General features: G+C 40.3%; 1 protein-coding gene across 24 annotated transcripts in view; it reads left to right on the top strand.

Moving 5' to 3' along the window:
- The first annotated feature begins 477 nt into the window (after positions 1–477).
- The window catches only part of STAU2 (staufen double-stranded RNA binding protein 2), a 342,658-nt gene continuing 320,246 nt past the window's right edge, over positions 478–22,889 (top strand). For 6 of the 24 annotated variants that reach the window (XM_032271043.1, XM_032271049.1, XM_032271041.1 and 3 more), the window contains exons 1-3: positions 1,350–1,493; positions 7,470–7,583; positions 9,104–9,169. Coding sequence is in view for 8 of the 24 variants with exons in the window: in XM_032271042.1 (XP_032126933.1) it covers positions 868–921 (54 nt within the window). In the remaining 16 variants the exon portion in view is untranslated. Of the gene's footprint in view, positions 922–1,087; positions 1,281–1,349; positions 1,494–1,808; positions 1,830–2,097; positions 2,117–7,469; positions 7,584–9,103; positions 9,170–22,889 lie in introns of those variants that run through there. The other 18 variants (XM_032271052.1, XM_032271054.1, XM_032271057.1 and 15 more) reach the window with 16 other exon arrangements.

The raw sequence follows: 22,889 nt of genomic DNA, 5'->3' as shown, positions 1-22,889 counted from the left end.
GGGAGGATGCAACATGTTAAATCTGAGGGAACTGGCAGAGGTGAAAACGCGCAAAGAGTTCTGGGAGGAAAAATGTAGCTGCAGCTAACATTGTACTGGGAGAGGTACATGCCAGGCCCTACTTAACGGGCTTCATATGCATCGTCACATTTAAATACAAAATATCACATGTAGTCTCCTCCTGATGCACTGGGTAAGTGACATGTCCGTGCTCTCCTCTCCAGTTAGCAAGCGGATAACCAGCCTTGGGTATTTGATTCTGGCGCCCGTGCCCTTCACCGGGACACACACTACCTTTCCAGGTGCAGACAGGAGATTGGTTTTAGATGATGACTGAAATTACCGGCCTGGGAGACATTTCTCAGTCAGAGAAGTGACACTGGGAAGAAACCCTAGAAATAACGTTGCAAATGGATAAGTTTGCGAAAACACACTAATAATTCTGTTTCGAAATTTCTTTTATTGTCAGATTATTTTTGGTGCCGTTTACTAAACGAAGTGTTCAGTTTCATCGAGCTTAACTGGGTTGAAGTTATCTAGACAAAAGTAATCCACATCAAAATCAGGACGAATCAAGAGGTAATTTGTGTTTTCTGGCACTCTTGCTGCATAAATCTAGGATCTAGGGCATTGTTTTCAATGGTCCTCATTTTTGGCTCCAAGGATTTCTTTTTCATGTGACTAATTCTTTCGGTGGAGGAGGAGGTCTGGCCACGCCGCCGGCCTTGGCGAGCAGGTGATTACGGATGCCTGGTGTTTGCTGGCCGAGACGGGGAAGCAACCTCCTCCCCGCCCCCTCCCCGCTCTGGAAAGGTGCAGGATCCGCTAAATCGTGCGTCGCACAGCGGCGGCCGGAGCAGACGCGGGATGGTCGCGCGTCCCCTGCACAGCAGAGAGGGGCTGCCAGAGAGCCTGGGAAAGGTACGAGCGGGGAATCCGAGCACAGGGTGCAGATCAGAAAGAGCAGACGGTCAGTCGGGCGGGGAAGGAAGCTGCCGAGTGCAGGTGTGGAAGGGGCTGCCCCAGGCCCACCCTTGGCAGACGAGGGGGCGGGGAGCCGCGCCGGGGACGAGGAGACTGCGGACGGGGCGCGCTCCTCGCGCACTCGCTCGCCTGCGTGCCCAAGGCCCCCGGGAACGGCCCTCGCCCTGGGATCCAGCTCGCCGCCGCTGGCCCCGCAGAGCCTGCGGCTGCGGGGACCCGGCAGCCGCCAGGGGGCGGGAGCGGCGTCGCGAACAATGGCCGCGCTGGGTCGCGGGCTGGCGGGAGGCGGAGTGGAGGTAGAGCCGGTGCCGGGCGCGCGCGCCGGTCGGGCGTGCTGGGGCGCGGGAGCGGCTGCGCAGGCGGGGGCGCGCGGCGCGAGCGCCGGGGAGGCGGGCGGAGGCGGGGGGCGGGGAGCCCGAGGGGTGGAAGCCGGCGGCGGCCGAGCGGGGTCAGTCCTCTGTAGTGTTTGCCAATGTTGGAGCCGTCTGCAAAGTGTCCCCGGCAAGAAGGTAAATACCCCTCATCTGGGGCGCCCGGGCGACCCCGACTTCCGCCCCGCCAGCGTAAGAGGCAGAGGGCGCTGGGGAGCCCTGCAGGTCCGCGGCGCGGCGAACCCGGAGAACAGCGGCCCCCTTCGCGGCCTCCCCTCCCCCGCGCCTTTCCTCCCTCCTCCGGCTCTCTCGGGGCAGCAGCGGGAGGGGAGACCGGCGGGGGAGGGAGGCCCGGGAGGCGAAGCAATTGGGGTGGGGGGGGCGTGTGTGGCAGAGCGGGTGGGACGACACAGGTGTCCTGAGGGGAGGAGCCGGGAAGAAGGCGAAGAGGCCGGGCCAAGTGGGGGTGCAGAGGTGGGGGAGGCAGGAGCGCGGCTGCGGGCGCGGGAGGCTGAGGGTCTCGGGGGCCAGGGTGGCTACGGCCGGAAGAGGGGACGGCGAGTGCAGCCGCGGTGTGGCAGTGAGCGGGGGGAGCACCTGGGAGAGGAACGGGGAGGGCGACCCGGGGAGGGTCTGCGGGGAATGGGCCTGGGGGTGCTGGAGGCGGAGCGTCGGGGCCGGGGCGCGCCGGGGGGTGGCGGCGGCGGCTATTTCTGTAGAATGGGTGAGTGGTAAAGACGTAACTTGCCGAAATGGAGAAGGTAGGTGGGGCCGAGGGGACAAAATATATCCTATGACGGGCAAGTTCTGCTGTGGCTCCTACGAACTCCTACCATGATGGCTCGGCTTAAAGGGGTAGTTGGCGGTAGTGACCTTGCCAGGGTGAAGGGAGTTGGGCGAGGAGACAAAGCTCTGTTACGGAATCCACTTTGTGAGAGCAGGAACTCCGATCTCTCAGGGGGCGACCCGGGGACCGTGGCCCGGAGGCGGGGGGTGCTCCGCAGAGGCGATTGAGGAGCACGCCATGCTGGGATTCTTAAGGAGGGGATGGGCATAATGGCCGTGGGGTTCTGAAAGTCCTTGGAAATATGTGTAGAATTTTGCATTTGTGAATAATTTTCTTTGGTAAGGGTCCATATTGTCTGTGATGTCCCCTTACCCCCATCCACACTCCAAAGGGTTAAGAACTGTTTGGGTAGATAGAGAGGGACCAGTCAATTAGGGTAGACCTGGGAATTTACCAAAGGATTTTAAAGTGGGTGGATCCTGAAGAAAGGATGGAGATGAACCTTTAAAGATACTTTACTGTTAACTGAAAACGTTTATTATTTGATGTTTGATTTTATAATTTTGGTGAACTTTTGCTGAGCGTTACTTGGCTTCTGATGCATCCTCTGTTTTAGACCAGCATAGTGAGTACTTGAAATCAAAATTGTGATGGGCAGGCAGGATGATAGTAACCTTGGAGGTGAAAATATTTCAATATTTCTCCGGCATATTTTTTCCCCGTCCTTGCTTTCTTTAGATGATTCAAGTATACAGTTGTGAACTGAGCTGCGGTGGAAAAATGTTATTTAATAAAATTACCAAAACCAAGACTTACTCTCCATTTCTGTTTTGTAATATGGCAAGATTTTCATTGTTCAGTTTGTATTATACCGCAAATCAGAGATATCACATATCACTTTAATTATAGATTTGCTGCATTTTGCAGCAGGCCTATAATAAATTTGTGAAGCAGTTATGCCAAACTATCTGGTGTGTTTGTGTGTTTTTCTTGCTATGGTTTCAAGTCAAGTCACCATTGCCACATTTCATTATATAGTAGGGTAGTCTGAAATTTATTCCTAAGTGATGATTAGTTGGTAGGATATGGTACATACTTGCTCGAAAATTACTGCATTTTTTCCCCATAAAAACCAGTGTTTTGTAAGAATGTTGCTGTATGTTCCAAGTACGTATTGTTAATTTCAAATAGAATGCTATGTAATTTTAAAATTTTAATTTATTTGGAAATAATTTCAACCTTACAGAAAAATTACATGAATAATACAAACAACATTTTGGTAACCTTTATTCAGATTCACCTGTTAACATTTTATGCATTTATTATTTGCTCTCTATCAGACACAAAATATTTTTCCCCTGGACCATTTAAGTTACATACATTGTGGTCCTTAACTCCTAAATACTTCAGCTTGGAAAGTCATGTAAATTTTACATTTTAGCTTACTTGGCTTGTCTGGAATGAAGTGCTAGGAAGGGTGACTTGGTTTGCTTTTCAACAAAGAATATGAATATAAAAAAAAATCTAAGATATTCATCAAGCTTTTAAATATACAGACAATCCAGAAATCGAGGATTTCTGTTTAGGTTCTAGAAGATATAGTCTGCCAAATGGTTTTTGTTTTCGTTTTTTCCTTTGTGCCTGCCCTTCTCTTTACTCCTATTATCTCCTTTTGTTTTAGACACATTCGGTGCTGGGTATCTGATCATTTATGTGTACAGTTCATAATAGAGGGAAAACTCTAGATATTGCAAAATCGAATTCTCTATTAGATTGCGTAGTTTGAGACATGCACAGTGTGCTTATTCACACTTAGATATATTTGTGTCCCTTATAGGGACACAAAATATTAGATGAGTGTTTAGAATCATCATAATTATAATTTTTATGTGTGCATTGTTTGATTCTAAATAATCCTCCCCAAGTTCTATATAGGAGCTTTGCCGTTATGTTGTCCTAGAGGTAAAACCCTTGACTTTTTACAGGAAAAATCAGAAGGCAAATTTTTTATTTTTCACCACGCTGATGCTTAAAAAATTAAAAAAAAAAAAAAAGGCAAGTCTTTTATAATTTGGTATATAGTGAAGAAAATAGGACTTTGAGCCAGAGTGAACTGGGTTTTGATCCTAGCAGTGTGACTGTAGGCAAATAACCAGACCTCTAGAAAAATGGAGATAATGCCTGCATCCCAAGACGATGAGGAATGAGTTAATGTAAAAATGTCAAAATGTGGCACCTCACATATAAAATTGGTATCTGATGTTTCCTTTTTTTTTTTTTATCTTCCTGGCCTGTGGCATTTATTTCCGCTAGAATAGTTTGTGGAGTAAGACATGTTTTCCTTACATAAAAGCAGTGTTTTTGGATACCTACTTTAAAAAATCAAAATGAAAAACACTAAAAAGCTCTTTAAGGGACTCCATGACCTTTTTAGAGTAAGAAGTATTGAATTGATAGTTTTGTAGCAGCTTGTAGTCTAAGAATAGGGATAGTAAATTTTGTTTTGCTTTTCATGTTTTCAAATAAGGCATTTAAGTGAGAATTGCCTATCAACTGTAGGATGGGTGCTGATATAAAAAAATTATAAATATTAGTTTAGTAACAATGCAATTTTATAAAGCAGTTTAATTATTGGGGATTATATAGGTTTTTTTGTACAGCTTTTAATTTCTCAGATAGGCAAAATGTAATTCATAATTAAAGTACGACTTATATCAGCAGTACATTGCAGTTACAGGTTGGATCATTAATTCTTCATGAGAATCACATCTTCCCCAGTTTGTAGTGCCCTCTCCCCGTAAACTGCCCTGCCTCTTTTCATTTAGTAGTTTGGAATCTGGTATTGCCTGTCCTAATATGCCTGACCAGATCACTGTAGGGCATTTTTGGGACACATGGATACATTTCTCTGAAAGTACTTAGTTGTAATTGGAATCAACTGTAGCTGGAAACTTTTTTCATAGAGGAAGTGGCTTTTTATTATTATTATTTTTTAATTTTTTGAGACAGTCTTGCCCTGTCACCTGTGCTGTAGTGCAGTGATGCAATCTTGGCTCACTGCAACCTCTGCCTCCTGGGTTCAAGCAATTCTGCCTCAGCCTCCAGAGTAGCTGGAACTACAGGTGCCTGCCACCACGGCCAGCTAATTTTTGTATTTTTAGTAGAGACAGGGTTTTACCACGTTGGCCAGGCTGGCCTCGACCTCCTGACCTCAGGTGATCCACCCACCTTCGCCTCCCAAAGTGCTGGGATTACAGGTATGAGCCACCATGCCTGGCCAAGGAGATGGATTTTAACCATAGGCATTATAAAACTACTTTGCACTTTTTTGATATGTCTTGATATTTTATAAAATTGTTTAAAATATATGACAGTAGGCTGAGCATGCCTTTAAAGTAGAAACAGAGGCTTTCAGATGTACAACTGTGGGCATTCTGAATTGTCCATGGTATAATTACCAATTACAATTTTTAAATTGATATAAATCTAATGTAACTGGTTTGATTAAAAAAGCATAATTTTCAGAATGTTAGCCAGTTATAGAGTGCTGTGGTAGACATATTAGTTTCATGTGTTTTAATTTATATAGCTCTTTATATTGTAAAGGAAAGCCTTACAGAATATTTAAAGCGTATGGTCAATTTTATGTTCATAAAGTTTTCGTTTTTGTTACTTCATGGAATATCTTCTATATATCAGAAGATTAGAACTTTCAGGCCGGGCCTGTTGGCTCATGCCTGTAATCCTGGCACTTTGGGAGGCCCAGGCAGGCGGATCACCTGAGGTCAGGAGTTTAAGACCAGCCTGGCCAACATGGTGAAACCCCATCTCTACTAAAAATACAAAAATTAGCTGGACCTGGTGGTATGTACCTATATCCCCAGCTACTCGGGAGGCTGAGGCAGGAGAATCACTTGAGCCTGGGAGGTGGAGATTGCAGTGAGCTGAGACTGAGCCGTTGCACCCCAGCCTGGGTAACAGGGTGAGACTGCGTCTCAAAAAATAAAAAGAAGATTAGAACTTTCAAAAAGGTACCCCAGTATCTTGCTGTGCTTGCTTCTTGGAATCAGCCACCAGTGTTAGCAGCCTCTAATACTGAATAAATACATACAGGTCTGTAGTTAAGCACTTATAGCTTTAAAAGCTTATACTAATAAAGACAAAATGGAGTTTTTCAAAGTTGGTGAGTGCCTAATTAATAATGATAAATGCTATTTTTTTTTTTTTTTTAAACAGAGTCTTGCTCCGACACTCAGGCTGGAGTGCAGTGGCACCATCTTGGCTTACCACAGCCTTGGCCTCTCAGGTTCAAATGATTCTCCAAACTCAGCCTCCTGAGGAGCTGGGATTACAGGCATGCGTTGCCATACCCAGATAATATTTGTATTTTTAGTAGAAACAGGGTTTCACCATGTTGGCCAGGCTGATCTCGAACTCCTGACCTTGTGATCTGCCTCCCAGAGTGCTGAGATTACAGGTGCGAGCCACTGTACTCAACCAGTAATGTTAAATTCTAGAAAGCAAAATCACTGAGATGCTTTTAGTGGTTGTTCACGCTTTACCTTTTAAATGAACTGTTTTCAGTTAAAAAAAGATGATTGCTTGTGTTTGTATTTTTAGTTATAGCTAGTGTTTTTAATGAGATACTCCATTCCTATTGAAAACGTGTATTTTAACACCGTATAACAAATGCTACACTTTTTAAAACCTCATTTTTTGAATTGAAAATGTAACTGTTTTAAGTTTTATAATTTGCCACTTTGAAGTTCTAATGTTACTCATTTGCTTATGTTGAACAGGGCTTTTTTTTTTTTTTTTTTTTTTTTGCCTATCCAAATGTAAATTAATATCTAAAGCACCATAGGAGTATTAAATGATAGAGTTGGATAGGATTGTCTTATTTATTGTTGCATAGCACATTGCACCAGAATTTAAGAACATTATCTTACAGTTACTATGAGCTAGAAATCAGGGTGCAGGTTATCTGGGTGCCTGCAGCTTATAAAAGAGGTGATAGTCAAGCTGTCAGTTGAGGCTGCAGTTGCATCTGGAGGCTTTACTGGTGGAAGAGCTGTTTCCAAACTCATTCATGTGGCTCTCGTAGGGTTCAGTTTCTTGGGGCTCTTGGAGTGAAGAAATCAATTTTTGTTGGCTATTGGCCAGAGGCTTTTCTCAGTTCTTTGCCATGTGGGCCTCTCCAAAGGGCACCACAATTTAGCGTCTGCTCCCCTCTGAGCAAATGAGTGAGAGAAGGCGATACCGAAGAATTTTTATAACCTAATCTTGGAAGTGGTATCTCATTATTTCTGCTGTATTCTATTTGTTAGAGGCTGCCTACCACAAGGACTTTAGCTTACTTTTTAAAGATTGAAGAAAAAAAAAGAAGACAGAAAAAGAAGAACTCAAAAGATACACAAAGTAATTTGACCAAGGCTCAGAAGGTAATCTCCTGAAGAACTTTGACTAGAACTGAAATTCACCAATACCCAGGCCTTGTGCTCTTTATACAGCATCCCATTCTTTTAGGAAATGTGAAAGTAATTAGAAAAGAAATAAAAATTGATGCAGATGCTGAGGACACTATTGTAAGAAAAATATTAAAGTTTTGAAAGTCATTTTGAATTGACTCCAGTTTGTCATCTTGAAAAAATGGTAGACAAATAGCGTGTGTTTGTGTATGTGTGTGTGTACTTACAAAACATTTGCTTCTAAGAGAAAGTTCAGTATTAAAATTTTACAGCATAAAAGTTTCTACACAAGTGATTAGATGTAGCCCTTTTGCTGTGTATCACAACTGTTGTTGCTTTGCAGATAATTTTTTGGGGAGAGGTCTGTACATAATTTATGTTTTATATAAACATTTTTTCATTACAAGATCCCATGATTTATTTGTTTATAATTTGGACTTTCCTTCCTGTCATTGGTATCTGTTTTTAAATTACATGTAAAAGAGCTTTACCATGTAAAAGAAATATAACCAAGAAAAAGGTTTCAGGCCCAGAAGGAGGTAAACCCAAATGTAACAATAGTCACGATGGTGACTTTTTCAGAGAATTTTATGTGAAAATTTTTTTGAGATGGAGCCTCACTCTGTAGCCCAGGCTGGAGTGCAGTGGTTGGATCTTGGCTCACTGCAACCTCCACCTCCTGGGTTCAAGCAATTCTCTTGCTTTAGCCTCCCGAGTACCTGGGATTATAGGCGGGCACCACCCATGCCTGGGTAATTTTTGTATTTTTAGTAGAGGCAGGGTTTTCACTATGTTGTCCAGGCTGGTCTCAAACTCCTGACCTCAAATAATCCACCCACCTCAGCCTCCCAAAGTGCTGGGATTATAGGTGTGAGCTACCATGCCTGACTTGAAATTTTAATATGCATACTATTTTTATACCAATGATAACAGACAAAATGACAGAGAAAAAAATAATCAGCAAGATGATTGTACTATATGCTTGTTTCCATACCATCTAAGAGAATACTTGTGGTGTTGCATCTTCTTTAGGATTAATTTATCATATAGAAGATGAGAACAAAGCTATTTAAAACATGGCTGCAAAAAGGGGTGTGTATGTTAAATATTAACTTTCAGATTTGTTTTTTAACAGCTTCACTTTTGTTGGGATTGTCTTAGAAGTCTAGAAGCAGAAGGGGCTTTGTTCAGATCTGTACTGTCCAGTATGGTGGCCACTAGTGATATGTGCTTATTTAAGTTAACATAAAAGAAAAACATGTATTTTCTTGATTGCTCTAGCCACATTTCAAGTGCCCAGTAGCCACATGTGGCTAATGACTACCAGATTGGACAGTACAAGTATAGAACATTTTTATCATCATAGAAAGTTCTATGCAGATCTGGATAAATTACATTTAATACTTGATTTTGATCAAGGGCATGTGTTTAAAATACCAGTCATTGAGATTATCAGCTAAGTTGAACTTTATTTCTTCATTTTCATTTTCCAGTTTTTGGAGCCGTGAGGGATACAGCAGTTTGGTCAATATTGTCTTAACATGCTTCAAATAAATCAGGTGAGTTTGTGTTAAGGCATTTTTCATGCTTACGTGGTGCTTTGGCCATAAATTGTGAAACATTTTAACTCAGCTTTTCTTTTCTGTAACTGTAACCTGACTCATCACTTTTTAAAGCAGTTATGTACTATATAATCATCATTGGAAGCTGTGTAGGGCAGGTTGTTTAAGGATTAGAATGATTTTCTGAAAGTTGGTAACTTCTGGGTGTGCAAGGCAGAAGGTTTGTCTGTTCTTGATGTCACATCCCTTTAGGACTTGTTGATGTGTTCAGAATGCTTATGATCATGATACAGCTTCAGTAGGTGGCAGTTCTGCAGACTCAAAGCATTTTTAGTGACAAATCTTGTGAAGTAGTTGTATCTGTGTTTAAAAAAAAAGGTTCATTTTCCAGATCACTGAAAAATGCTAGAAGGAAGTGCTTTGATAAACTACAGCATGTAATACCTTAGGCTCACTGAAAGAAGTGTTTTTCCTAGTTCTTGGTGTTTCTCCAAGAACTTAATACATTTAATTTTACCTTTCCCATTAACTAGAACATTGTATTGTAACTATAGTGTTAGAAAATACTTTTGGCCGGGCTGGGTGGCTCACACCTAGTCCTAGCACTTTGGGAGGTGAGGTGGGAGGATATCTTGAGCCCAGGAGTTTGAGCCAGACTGGGCACATAGTGAGATCCTCTCCCTCCTAAAAAAACCAAAAAAACAAGGAAGCAGACAAAATACTTTATTTCTTTTGATTGCAAATCCAGAGAGAAGTAATTAAATTTTTTTTTCTGTGATTAAGAAAGTAATCTTGGCTGGGCGTTGTGGTTCATGCTTGTATTCCCAGCATTTTGGGAGACTGAGGCAGGTGGATCACCTGAGGTCAGGAGTTCAAGACCAGCCTGGCCAACATGGTGAAACCCTGTCTCTACTAAAAATACAAAAAAAAATCAGCAGGTTGTGGTGGTGCATGCCTGTAATCCCAGCTACTTGGGAGGCTAAGGTAGGAGAATTGCTTGAACCCAAGAGGTGGAGGTTGAAATGAGCTGAGATTGCGCCACTGTACTCCAGCCTGGGTGACAGAGTAAGACTCTGTTTCAAAAAAAAAAAAAAAAAAAAGAAAGTAATCTTGACCCCCTGCCCTCCAATATACAGTCCTGCTCACCTTGCCTAAGAAATCTCTAGTTCCTGTGCATCCCATGGTATTCCTAAGCTAATGGCTTCTAAGTTTATATTCTGAGTTCCAAATTCATGTAGCATTTACTATCTCGATCTCTTGGATGTCATTATACATCTTAGACTTGATGTGTGCCCAAGAAATAATCTCAGTGCTTCAGTTATACTAGACTGATTTCCTAGATTGGGTAAGGTTGTTCCAGCTGCAGGGATTTGCACAGATTTCCTCTGTCTGGACCTCTCTTCCCCTCCCCTGGGTTTGGCTTACTTGACTGCAGTCCTACTATATGCTCTCATGGCACCCTGCCCTTTTGTTTAATAACATCATGACATTTGCAGTTATAGTCAAATATGTAATTATTTGTTTTAACATCTGTCTCGCTTGCTAGACAGTATGTTTCATGAAGACAGACAGTGACTATGCTTGTTTATGCTTACATCCCCAGGTCCTAGAATAAACAATGTAAATAATTTTCATATATTTATTTGTGGTGTGTATGAGGGTATGAATGGTGCTAGAGTTGTCACTAAAGCAAGGAGATATTTATTTTCAACAGTAACCACGAAATTATGTTGTCAGTTTTGGTATTGTATGCTGCTTGTGTTACACAAATGCAACTAACTCTCCATCATGTAAAGTTGTTACTTAGTTTTCTCCTCTACTGGAAGCTTTCCTTATGCAACAAAAATTGCTTTCATCAAAACGTTACTAATTAAAGAAATCATAGAGCTGTCCTGTGCTTAGTGCTTCCTCTGTCCTCACAGCTGCTATCAAATCCCAGTGGAAGCATTATGAGACTTGATTTGCAAACTATTATAGGTGTCAAGTTGCCATTAAATAACTTTCCACGGATACCTGCCATTAATTATTTGGTTACAGTTAAATAATTTTTCATATTCTGCCACAGATATTTGGAAATGATCATTTTATGCCAGCCAACTTCATTGAAAATTATAGTTTATGGATTAATCTTAATGAGGATTTACTAACTGGCTGTGTTGCAGGTCATGTTGAAACAGGCATTGCAGACAGTTCCTAGATAATGTTCTACATGGCCATAAGCAATTCCCTGGATATTGGCTAGAAATTGTACCCAGTGCCTGGGGATATACATTCTTAGCTTGTACAGGTTTAGTATAACTTATCCAAAATGCTTGGGACCAGAAGTGTTTTGGTTTTCAGATTTTTTTTTTTTTATTTTGGAATTTTGCCTACTGGCTGAGTATCCCTAATCCAAAAATCCCATATCCAAAATGCTCCAATGAGCATTTCCTTTGAGCATTATGTTGGTACTCAAGAACTTTGAAATCTTGAAGATTTTGGATTTCAGATTTTTGGATTTGAGGTGCTCAACCTGTAGTAGATGTGTAGTCCTAGAATAACTTAAGAGCCCCCCTCTTGTTATTGACTCTCAGTTGTCATCCCCCAAACTGTTCAAGTCTGAGATAATGAGTTTCTCTTCAGCTAAACATAGAGTTGAATTCTTAAACTCATGAGTGATTTTTAAATCTTACTTTCTCAGCAGCCACTTTCTCAGAACAGTGAGGGTTTTCAAGGTAAATGTATAAAAGAGCCAGGTGTGGTGGCTCATGCCTGTAATCCCAGCACTTTGGGAGGCTGAGGCAGGAGGATTGCTTGAACCCAAGATTTTGAGACCAACTTGGGCAACATAGTAGGACCCTATCTCTACCAAAAAAAAAAAATTAGATAGGGTGGCACATAGATGTAGTCTCAGCTACTTGGAAGACTGAGGTGGGAGGATCACTTGATCCTGGGAGGTTGAGGCTGCAGTGAACTGTGATAGTGCCACTGTGGCACTCCAGCCTGGGTAACAGAATGAGACCCTAGGCATGCACAGAGGGTTTAAGTTGATACTCAACTTGAAACAGTTGAGATTTTTACTATGTGATTTTTCAACATTGTCTCTAGGATTAGTACTACATTTTTATTTGGGAAGTCTTTTGTTTCGTTAAAATACCTGAATTACGTGCTTTTTTAATCATAACAGATTCTTCCATATGTATTACTAAAACTAATTAAAAACTAGGCTGTTGAATACTAAGTTATCTGATACTAACTTTGCCTGACTTTAGTATTATCATGGAACATGGATGTTCCATGTTCTAATAGCGGCACTGTTCTGCATTTAAATTGTGATCTTAGTTGTTGTTTTGCCTTTTAAGAATGTGTGTTATTATTATCCATGTGCAACCTGTGCTTACTGTAGAAAATTAGGTGTGATAGATAAGAAAAAAAATTTCATTTCTTTTACAGAGATGTTACCGGTAACAAAATGTTACCAGTAACATTTTGGGGTGTATACTTCTAGATTTTTTTTCTATGCAGGTATGTTTTTATGTGAATATGTTATTTCTTAAAAACTAGGATTATACAATATATACTGTTTTGAAGTGATTTAATAATAATTATTAGTTTGGATGTACTAAAATTTATTTAACCAAGCCCTTATTGTTGGATAGATTTTTATTGTAGTTAGTGCCATAGTGAATTTTTTTAATAAACATCTCTTTGTCCAATTATTTTCTTATAATTAATTATTAGAAATGGAAATACTGGTTAAAGATGTATGTGGATTTCAAAAATATTTGGTGTATAGGTTTCAAAAAGACAAAATTATATTTGCCAGAAGTATATCTAGTTATTTCCTTACTTCCTTGACAAAATTTCAGTCTTTGCCAATCTGTCTGACAAAAGGTGGTATTTTACTTTGTGTTTATGTAATATTTAAATATTTCTTGTTCTTTTGTGTTTTGCCTTTTGTGAATTGCTTATATATGTCTACTGTCATCTATTTCTTTTTATTTGTAAATAACATTCTTTGGATTATGCCCCCTGAGAATTTTCTGTACTTACAATCATTACTTATATTTTAGTATGTATAAACATTACTTTATATTTTTTATTCATTATTTAACAGATAACTAAGAGGAGTATACTAGTTTCTGGGGTACCTTAATAAGTACAAGTATGGTATATTTTGGGCCTTTCTCCCTGATCATTAATTATAGGTCCCCCAGTAAAACTCATTTTAACAGTAAGCTATAGCAAATATAAATTACGAAGATCTGTGTGGTGAAAAAATATTTTTAAATGAGTAGCTGAAATAGGGCCAAGCTTTGGAGATTAGCTGGTGAGGCAGACTTGACAGGTCAGTGTGCCCTAAGGAACTGGAAAAGTCTGTATTAGGCAGTTGTAGTACTGGGAGAGCCTAGCAACTGGGAATTTGATCCCTGGGAATTACAGGGATCAAAGTAGTCTGGTCATTCCTTTTAGTGAGGTTAGGTAGTAGGTGTTGGGAACATGGAAGTTAAGAGGAAGTTTTAAGGCCTAACTGAAGTGGAAGGGATGACAGGCAGGACAAGACAGAAATTTTCTGTGTCAGGGGAATAGGAGAACCCTGTAGGGCAAGAAGGAGCCAGGTGTCATTAAAAAAAAAAAGTTTTTATTACATTGGATAGTATAAGACCAGACAATAATTACCAAGAAACAAAGTCTAGAGTTGAAGGAATAATGACCACGATCTCAGAGGTTTGTTGTGAGGGGTAATTGAGGTAACAAAGGCAAAATGCTTAGCATTGGTTCTGGTACTACTGCTGTTAATTTGACTGTTAACACTGCTATTGGGCTGGGCTTGGTGGCTCATGCCTGTAATTCCAGTACGTACTTTGGGAGGCTGAGGCAGGCAGATCACGAGGTCAGGAGATCATTCTGGCTAACACCGTGAAGTCCGGTCTCTACTGAAAATACAAAAAATTAGCCAGGGGTGGTGGCACACACCTGGAATCCTAGCTACTTGGGAGGCTGAAGCAGGAGAATAGCCTCAACCTGGGAGGCAGAGGTTGCAGTGAGCCAAGATCGCACCACTGCATTCCACCCTGGGTAACAGAGCAAGACTCTGTGTCAAAAAAAAAAAAAATTGCTGTTGGCTATTGCTGCCTGACTCTGGATATTGGTGGGAAAGGAGGGCAGATGGCAGACATTTAGGTAGGTCATTGAATAAAGTATTTGGGGAAATGAACCACTTTCTCAAGCCCAAATTGGCTTTAGGGTCCTCTTACTTCTTGCTATAGGCACCAGGGACTCTATTCTTTTCCTTACAAGTTGCTGCTACTTAGTAATAGTTATTTTTCTTTCCAAGGCTGGGTGTGGAGATTGTAATCTGCTCATCTCTCTTATAGCCATAGGATATGGTCTACAGTTACGGGATGAGGAAAATAGTAAGCATAAGGGGGTTAAAATGTGTAAGAAAGACTTCTCCTTTCCCCTGTGCTAGTGTAACGGGAACTGGATTTATTTTATGTGTAGCTGGCTTCCAAGATGGCCCCAACGATCCCTGCATCCTGATATTTACGCCATAGTGTAATCCCCATACTCATTATATTGAGGCTTATCTGTGTCACTAATAGAACATAGCAGAAGTGTTCTTATGTTCATATCCATTTCTTAGGGTAGGTTATTTATGAAACAAATGTGGCTCTGCCTCCTTCCCCTCACTACCCCCAGCCTTAGATTACTCACTCTGAGAATAATTAGCTGCCATGTTGTGAATGGCCTGGTGGAGAGGCCCATGTGGTGAGAAACTGAGGCCTCCTGCCAAGAGCCAACAAGGAACTGCGTCCTCTAGCCAACAGCATGCAAGTGAGCCTTCTTGGAAGCAGATCTCCTAGCTTTCGTCAAGCTTCAAGTCCTAAACATCTGTCCTACTCTCATCTTGACTTCAACCTCATGAGAGATCCTGAGCCAGAACTACCCATCTAAGGTATTCCCTGGCTGCTAACCCTCAAAAACTGTGTGTAAAAAAGAAATGCTTGTTTTGTTCATTTAAAAATTTTTTTTTAGTTATTTTGAGATGGAGTTGTGCTCTGTCGCCCAGGCCAGAGTGCAGTGGCACAGTTTTAACTCACGGCAACCTCCGTCTCCTGGGTTTAAGCGATTCCCCTGCCTTAGCCTCCTGAGTAGCTAGGGCTACAGACAGACGTGTGCCACCATACCTGGCTAATTTTTGTATTTTTAGTAGAGATGGTGTTTCACTCTATTGGCCAGGCTGGTCCCAACCTCAGGTGACCTCCTCCTGACCCAACCTCCCAAAGTGCTGAGATTACAGGCGTGAGTCACTGCACCTGGCCAATGCCTGTTTTTTTAAAGCCACTAAATTGGAGGTAATTGTTACGTAGCAAAAATCTACTCTTCCTCCTTAAATAACTTGAGAATTTATAAACTATATAAACAGTAGCTTTTAGACATTGATGACAGGCAGCACCAGACTGTGATCACTGAGAGAATAGGAACAAGTGAGGAAAGCCCTTCAATTGCACCAGCTTACAGCAGAGCCTAGAGGCAGTTTATTGGCTGCAGTGCAAAGTGTGGAGGTACCAAAACAGAGCCCAGCAGTCCTATTGGGATAAAAAGACAAAGATAAAAATTTGGGAAAATCAAGGTGATTAGAATTGCAGGGCAGAGTACCAGAGAAAAAAGAGTTAAAGGGGTTGGGGTTGGGGTTGGGGAAACACACACTAAAAAGCAAGAGAGCATGAAGAAGTGAACATGCATTTTGGAAATCTCCAGAAGGCTCTCCTGGAGTCTTTTGCTGAGTTCTGATTTCGTAGATGTTTGACAGGCCCTGCCTGAGGCCAGAGGAAAAAAATACCTGGAAAGCACTAAGAAAAACAATTTTCAGAGTTCACATAAGGCTTCAAATAGTCGTGTTTCTACTATGCAGAGTAAAATATATTGTAGCATATGTGGGGCATTGAGAAGAGTCCTCAGAAGGCTGCAAGTGATTCCAAGTAATTTAACTGCACCAGAACACTATTTAGAGGAATGCAACAAAATTCAGAACCGAACACTAGAAGAATACAACAAAATTCAGAACCCAACAACACTATTTAGAGGAATACAACAAAATTCAGAACCCAGCAATGTAAAATTTAGTTTTTATCATTCAGTCAAAAATTAAAATGCTTGCTTCAGTGTTAGCAATGGGTAAAACATCTAGATAAAAATATCAGTAAAGAAATGGAGGACTTGAACAACAGCATAAATCAACTAGATCTAACAGACATACGTAGAACAGTTAGCAACAGCAAAATATGTATTTTTTTTGTCTCTTTTTTTTTTCCTGGAGATGGAGTCTCACTGTCACCCAGGCTGGAGTGTAATGGCTTGATCTTGGCTCACTGCAACCTCTGCCTCCCAGTTTCAAGCAATTCACTTGTCTCAGCCTCTTGAGTAGCTGGGATTACAGGCATGTGTCACCACACCCAGCTAAGTTTTGCATTTTTAGTAGAGACGGGGTTTCACCATGTTGGCCAGGCTGGCCTTGAACTACTGACCTTGTGATCTGACTGTGTTGGCCTCCCAAAGTGCTGGGATTATAGGTGTGAACCACTGCTCCTGGGCAAAATATATATTCTTTTTTTTTTTTTAATTTATTTTTAATTTTTTTTAGAGACAGTGTTCGCCATGTTGGCCAGGCAAATTTTGAACTCCTGACCTCAAGTGATCCGCCTGCCTCAGCCCCCTAAAGTGCTAGGATTACAGGCAAGAGCCACCAAGCCTGGCCTAATATATATTCTTTTAAAGTGTACATGAAACACTCTGTAGGCTATCTTAGTCCACAAAACAAGTTTTCAGTAAATTTAAAAAGATTGAAATAATGCTGTGTATCTTCTCCAGTCACAGTGGAGTGAAGTTAGAAATCATTAACAGAAGGAATACTGGAAAATTTACAAATATGTGGAAATTAAACAGTACATTCTTCTATAGCTGACAGGTCAAAGAAGAAATCACATGGGGAATTAGAGAATACTTAGAGACAAATTAAAATTGAAACAATATATGTGACTTAAATGATGCAGTGAAAACAGTCTTGGGAGGGAAATTATTAGCAATAAACATCTATGTTAAAGAGTAATAAAGATTTCAAATAAATAAGCTTACTTTCCATTTTAAAGAAACTAGAAAATGCAAAGCTGGCAGGAAAAAAGAAGTAAATAAAGATTAGAATGGAGATAAATGAAATAGAGAATAGGAAAATAATATAGATAATTAGTGAAACCAAAAGTTTGATTCTTAGGAAAGGTCAATGAAATTGACAGACGTTTTGCTAGACTGACAAAAAGCACAGATAAGTATAACTAAAACTAGATGTGAGTGTGGGGCCATTACTACTGACCTTAAAGAAACAAAAAGGATTAAAGAGAATACGATGAGCAATTTTATGACACAGATTAGATAACCTACATGAAATGGACACATTCTTAGAAGTACACAATACTAAAATTGACTCAGGAAGAAATAGAAAATATAAGAGACTTACAAGTGAACAGACTGAATTACTTAAAAAAAAAAAAAAAAAAACACCTCCCAAGCAAAGATTACTTGAGCCTGGGAGGTTGAGACTGCCGTGATCCAAGATCATGACATTGTATTCCAACCTGGGCGATAGAGTGAGACCTTGTCTCAAAACAAAAACAAAAACTCCCAGTCAAAAGTCCAGTACCATATTGCTTCTCTGGTGGATTCTACCAAATATTTAAAGAAGAATTTCTGCCAATCCCTCTCATGCTCTTCCAAAAAATTGGAGAGAAGAGGATAAGAATACTTCCTAACTCACTCTTTGAGGCCAGTATTACCCTGATGCCAAAGCCAAACAAAGACGTAATAAGACGATTACAGACCAATATTCCTTGTTAATACAGATGCAAAAATCTTCAACAAAATACTAGCAAACTGAATCCAGCAGCATATTTAAAGGAATATCACCATGACCAAGTGGGACTTATTCCCAGGAATGCAAGGGTGATATAATAGAATGAAGGGGAGAAACCCCCATGTGATTGTTTCAATTGATACAGAAGGCAATTGACGAAATCCAACAGCTGTTCCTGATAGAAACACTCAAAATTAGGAACAGTAGGGAACTTTTTTAAATGTTTCCTCAACATTCAGCATTTATGAAAAAAACCCATGGCTGACATCCAACTCAATAGTAAAAGACTGAAATCTTTGCCCTTGTGATCAGGAACAAGTTATAGATACCCATTCTCACCATAGTTATTCAAATTGTCATGCAAGTTACAGCCAGACTAGTGTGACAAGAAAAACACATATAGATTTGGAAGGAAGAAATAAAACTATTTGCAGATGACATGGTTGTATATATAGAAAATCCCAAAGAATCCAGAAAAACCTCTGCTAAAGCTAATAAATAACTTGAGCAGAGTTGTAGGTACGAGATAATACACAAAAAATTTGTGTTTCTGTATACCAGCAATGAACAATCCAAAAAGAAATTTAAAAAGATTTTATTTATAATACCATCCAAAAGCCTAAAGGAGATGACTCATTTATGAAAGACTTGTGCACTGAAAACTACAAAACATGTTGAAATAAAGAAGACCTTAATAAGTGAAAAGACATTTTGTGTTCATGGATTGGGAGATTTTATATTGCTATTAGGATGGCAATACTGTTTAAAGCAGTCTCTAGATTGAATGCAATCTCTATTAAAATTACATTGGCCTTTTTTGCAAAAATTGGAAATTGATCCTTTTATTCATATGGAATTGTAACAGACCCAAATAGCCAAAACAGTCTTGAAAAAGAATAAAGCCAGAGGACTCATATTTCCCAATTAGGAAGCTTACCTCAAACCTACAATAATCAAAACAGTGTGGTACTGGCATAAGAATAGATGTATAGACCGATAGAATAGAATTAAGAGTCCAGGATTTGTAAATCTGTAGGCAGTTTTTTTTTTTTTTTTTTTTTTTTTTTTTTGAGACAGAGTCTCACCCTGTTACCCAGGCTGTAGTGCAGTGGCACGATCTTGGCTCACTACAACCTCGGAGTCCTGGATTTAAGCGATTCTCTTGCCTAAGCCTTCTGAGTATCTGGAGCTATAGGCACGTGCCACCACACCCAGCTAATTTTGATATTTTTAGTAGAGACGAAGTTTCACCATGTTGGCCAGAATGGTCTTGATCCCTTGACCCTGTAATCCACCCGCCTTAGCCTCCCAAGTGTTGGGATTACAGGCGTGAGCCACCACGCCTGCCTGGCAATTGATTTTTAACAAACATGCTAAGATGATTAAATGGGGAAGGAATAATCTCTTCAACAAATGGTTTGGGGACCACTGGAGATCCACAGGCAAAACAATAAAGTTGGTCCCCTACCTCATGCCATATATGAAAATTAACTCATAATGGACCAAGAGCCAAAATATAAGAATGAAAACTTAAACTCAACAACAACAACAAAAAAAACAACTCAACTAAAAAATGGGCAAAGGACTTGGAATAGACAATTACTCCAAGAAGATATACACATCATTAATGCTTAGCATCATTAGTGATCAGGGACATGCAAACGAAAACTACAGTGAGATACCACTTCACACCTATTAGGATGGCCAGAATAAAAAGATGGGCAGTAACAAGTGTTGAGGACGATATGGAGAAACTGGAACCCTTGTATGTTGCTGGTGGGTATGTTAAATGGTTTAGCCTTTGTGGAAAAGAGTTTGGCAGCTCCTCAAAGGAAAGCATAAACTTACCATATGACCCAGCAATTCTATTCCTAGGTATGTACCCTGAAGAATTGAAAGCAGGTACTCAAACAAGTACATGGCTACAATGTTCATAGCAGCACTATTTACAATAGATACTGTTGGAAACAGCCCAAATGTCCATCAGTGGATGAATGAGTAAACAAATTGTAGTAGTCCACATTCCATAAAATAATGTCTAGCAATAAAGAAATTAAGTACGGATACATGCTATGATGCAGATGAACCTAGAAAACATATTGAGGCCAGGTGCGGGGATGCAGGCCTGTAATTCCAGCACTTTGGGAGGCCGAGGTGGGTGAATCACCTGAGGTCAGGAGCTCGAGACTGGTCTGACCAACATGGTGAAACCCCGTCTCTGCTAAAAAACAAAACAAAACAAAAATTAGCAAGGCATGCTGGCACATGCCTGTAATCTCAGCTACTTGGGAGGCCGAGGAAGGAGAATCGTTTAAACTTGGGAGGCAGAGGTTGCAGTGAGCTGAGATCTCACCATTCTACCCTAGCCTGGGCAACGAGCAAAATTGTCTCAAAACAAAAAAAAATTAAGTGAAAGAAGTCACACACAAATGATCACATATTGTATGATTCCATTTATGTGAAATACGTACAATAGGTAATCTGTGAGACAGAATGCAGATTGGTGGTTGTCAGGGCCTGGGGTTAAGGGTAAATGAGAAGCAACTACTTAATGGATATTGAATTTTCTTTTGGGGTGATAACAGTGTTTTAGACCTAGGTATAGATGGTGGCTGTACAACACTGTGAAGGTACTAAATGCCAGTGGAATGTTCTCTTTGTTTTATTTGTTTTTTTGAGATGGAGTCTCCCTCTGTCACCTAGTCTGGAGTGCAGTGGCACAATTTCAGCTCACTGCAACCTTTACCTCCCAGGCTCAAGTGATTCTCCTGCCTCAGCCTCCCCAGTAGCTAGGATTACAGGCACCTGCCTCCACGCCCAGCTAATTTTTGTATTTTTAGTAGAGACAGGGTTTCACCATCTTGGCCAGGCTGGTCTTGAACTCCTGATCTCAAGTGATCCACCCACCTTGGCCTCCCAAAGTGCTGGGATTACAGACATGAGCCACTGCACCCAGATTTTTGTTCACTTTAAATGGATTAATTAGATATTATGTTAATTTTATCTCAATAAAATATTAAAATGCTTAGAAGAATGAATAGACCCATAGCCAGGATTTAAACATTTTCTGAATAGTAAGAGACTCAGAAATGACAAAGATGATTAATTTAGCAGACAAAGATATAGAAAGAGTTGCTACTCATATGCTCTAAATGTTTAAGAAGCGAGTGGAAAACAGGAAGATGATGTGCAAGTACATAGAAGTTACAAAAATAGAGATGAAGAAGCAATGCTGAAATAAAATATATGTGTTGGATGGGATTAATAGCAGATAAGACACACATCAGTGGGCTTGAATACGTAATAATGACTATCCAAAATGAAGCACAGGGTAGAAAGATTAAAGAAAAAAACAGAGCATCAGTGAGCTGTGGGAAATATCGAGTGGTCTAAGACACTTGTAATTAGAATCCTAGAAGAAGGGAGGGACAACAGAAAATATAATAATGACATTTTCAAATTTATTATTTCAGCAGGTTTTTGGGAAACAAGTGGTGTTTGGTTACATGAATAAGCTCTTTAGTGGTGATTTCTGAGACTTTGGTGCATCCATCACCCCAGCAGTGTACACTGTACCCAATGTGTAGTTTTTTATACCTCAAAGTCCACTGTATCATTCTTATGCCATTACATCCTCATAAGCTTAGCTCCCAGTTATGAGTGAGAGCATATGATGTTTGGTTTTTCCATTCCAGAGTTAACTTCAGTTAGGATAAATTCCTAGTTCCATCTAGGTTGCTGTGAATGCCATTAAGAAATAATGACTTTAAACCTCTGTTCTCTGTTTAGTGAAAACTATAAACCTATAGATGATGGTAAGAAGTCAACCTAAAGGAGAAAAATATTAAAAAAAAAAAAAAAACTAACAAAGGCACATCATAATCAAATAGCTTAAAACTGGTGGTATTGAAATAAAATTTTGTTGTTGTTGTTGTTGAGACAGGGTCTTGCTTTGTCTCCCAGGCTGGAGTACAGTGGCATTATCATGGCTAACTGCAGCCTCAACCTCCCAGGCTGAAGCAGTCCTTCTACCTCAGCCTCTCAAGTAGCTGGGACTACAGGCATGCACCACCATACCTGGCTAATTTTTGTATATTTTGTTGAGAAGGGGTTTCGCCGTGTTGCTCAGGTTGGTCTCCCAAAGTGTTGGGATTACAGGTGTGAGCCACCATGCCTGGCTAATTTTTGTATTTTTAGTTGAGATGGGGTTTTACTGTGTTGGCCAGGCTGGTCTTGAACTCCTGACCTCAAGAAATCCGCCCACCTCTGCCTCCCAAAGTGTTGTGGTTACAGGCGTGAGCCACCATGCCTGGTCCATTTTTAACTTCTTAAAAAGATAATTGACTAAAACACAAATACTAACAATGTCTTGAGGGCTTATACGTAGAAATTAATTGATGTCAGTAGCATAAAGAATGGGGTAAGGGGAAGTATAGAATTTTTAGGTGCTTATATTATATATGAAGTGGTATGACATTTGAAGGCAGGCTGTGTATGTTTTAGAACAATTCCTGTACAACAAAATAAAAATAGTAAGCCTGTGTAGGATATAAAATGGATACTAAAAAATAGTCCAAAAGAAGATAGACAAAGATGAAAAAAATGAACAAATAACAGGACAAAAACAGAGCAAAACAGTAGAGTAAATCTAGTAATATTGATAGTTATAATAAATATAAATGACTTAAACACTCAATTTAAAAAGCAAAGATTGTCAGATTTTGTAAAAAAGCAAGACCCAAGTACAGATGCTCCTTGACTTATGATGGTGTTAGGTCCTGATAAACCCGTTGTAAGTTGAAAATAGTTGAAATATATTTAAAACTC

The sequence above is a fragment of the Sapajus apella genome, unplaced genomic scaffold, assembly GCF_009761245.1.
Source record: "Sapajus apella isolate SASKATOON/1434 unplaced genomic scaffold, GSC_monkey_1.0 scaffold222, whole genome shotgun sequence".
NCBI classification, from domain to species: Eukaryota; Metazoa; Chordata; class Mammalia; order Primates; family Cebidae; genus Sapajus; species Sapajus apella.
This window is presented reverse-complemented; position numbering and strand designations above follow the sequence as displayed.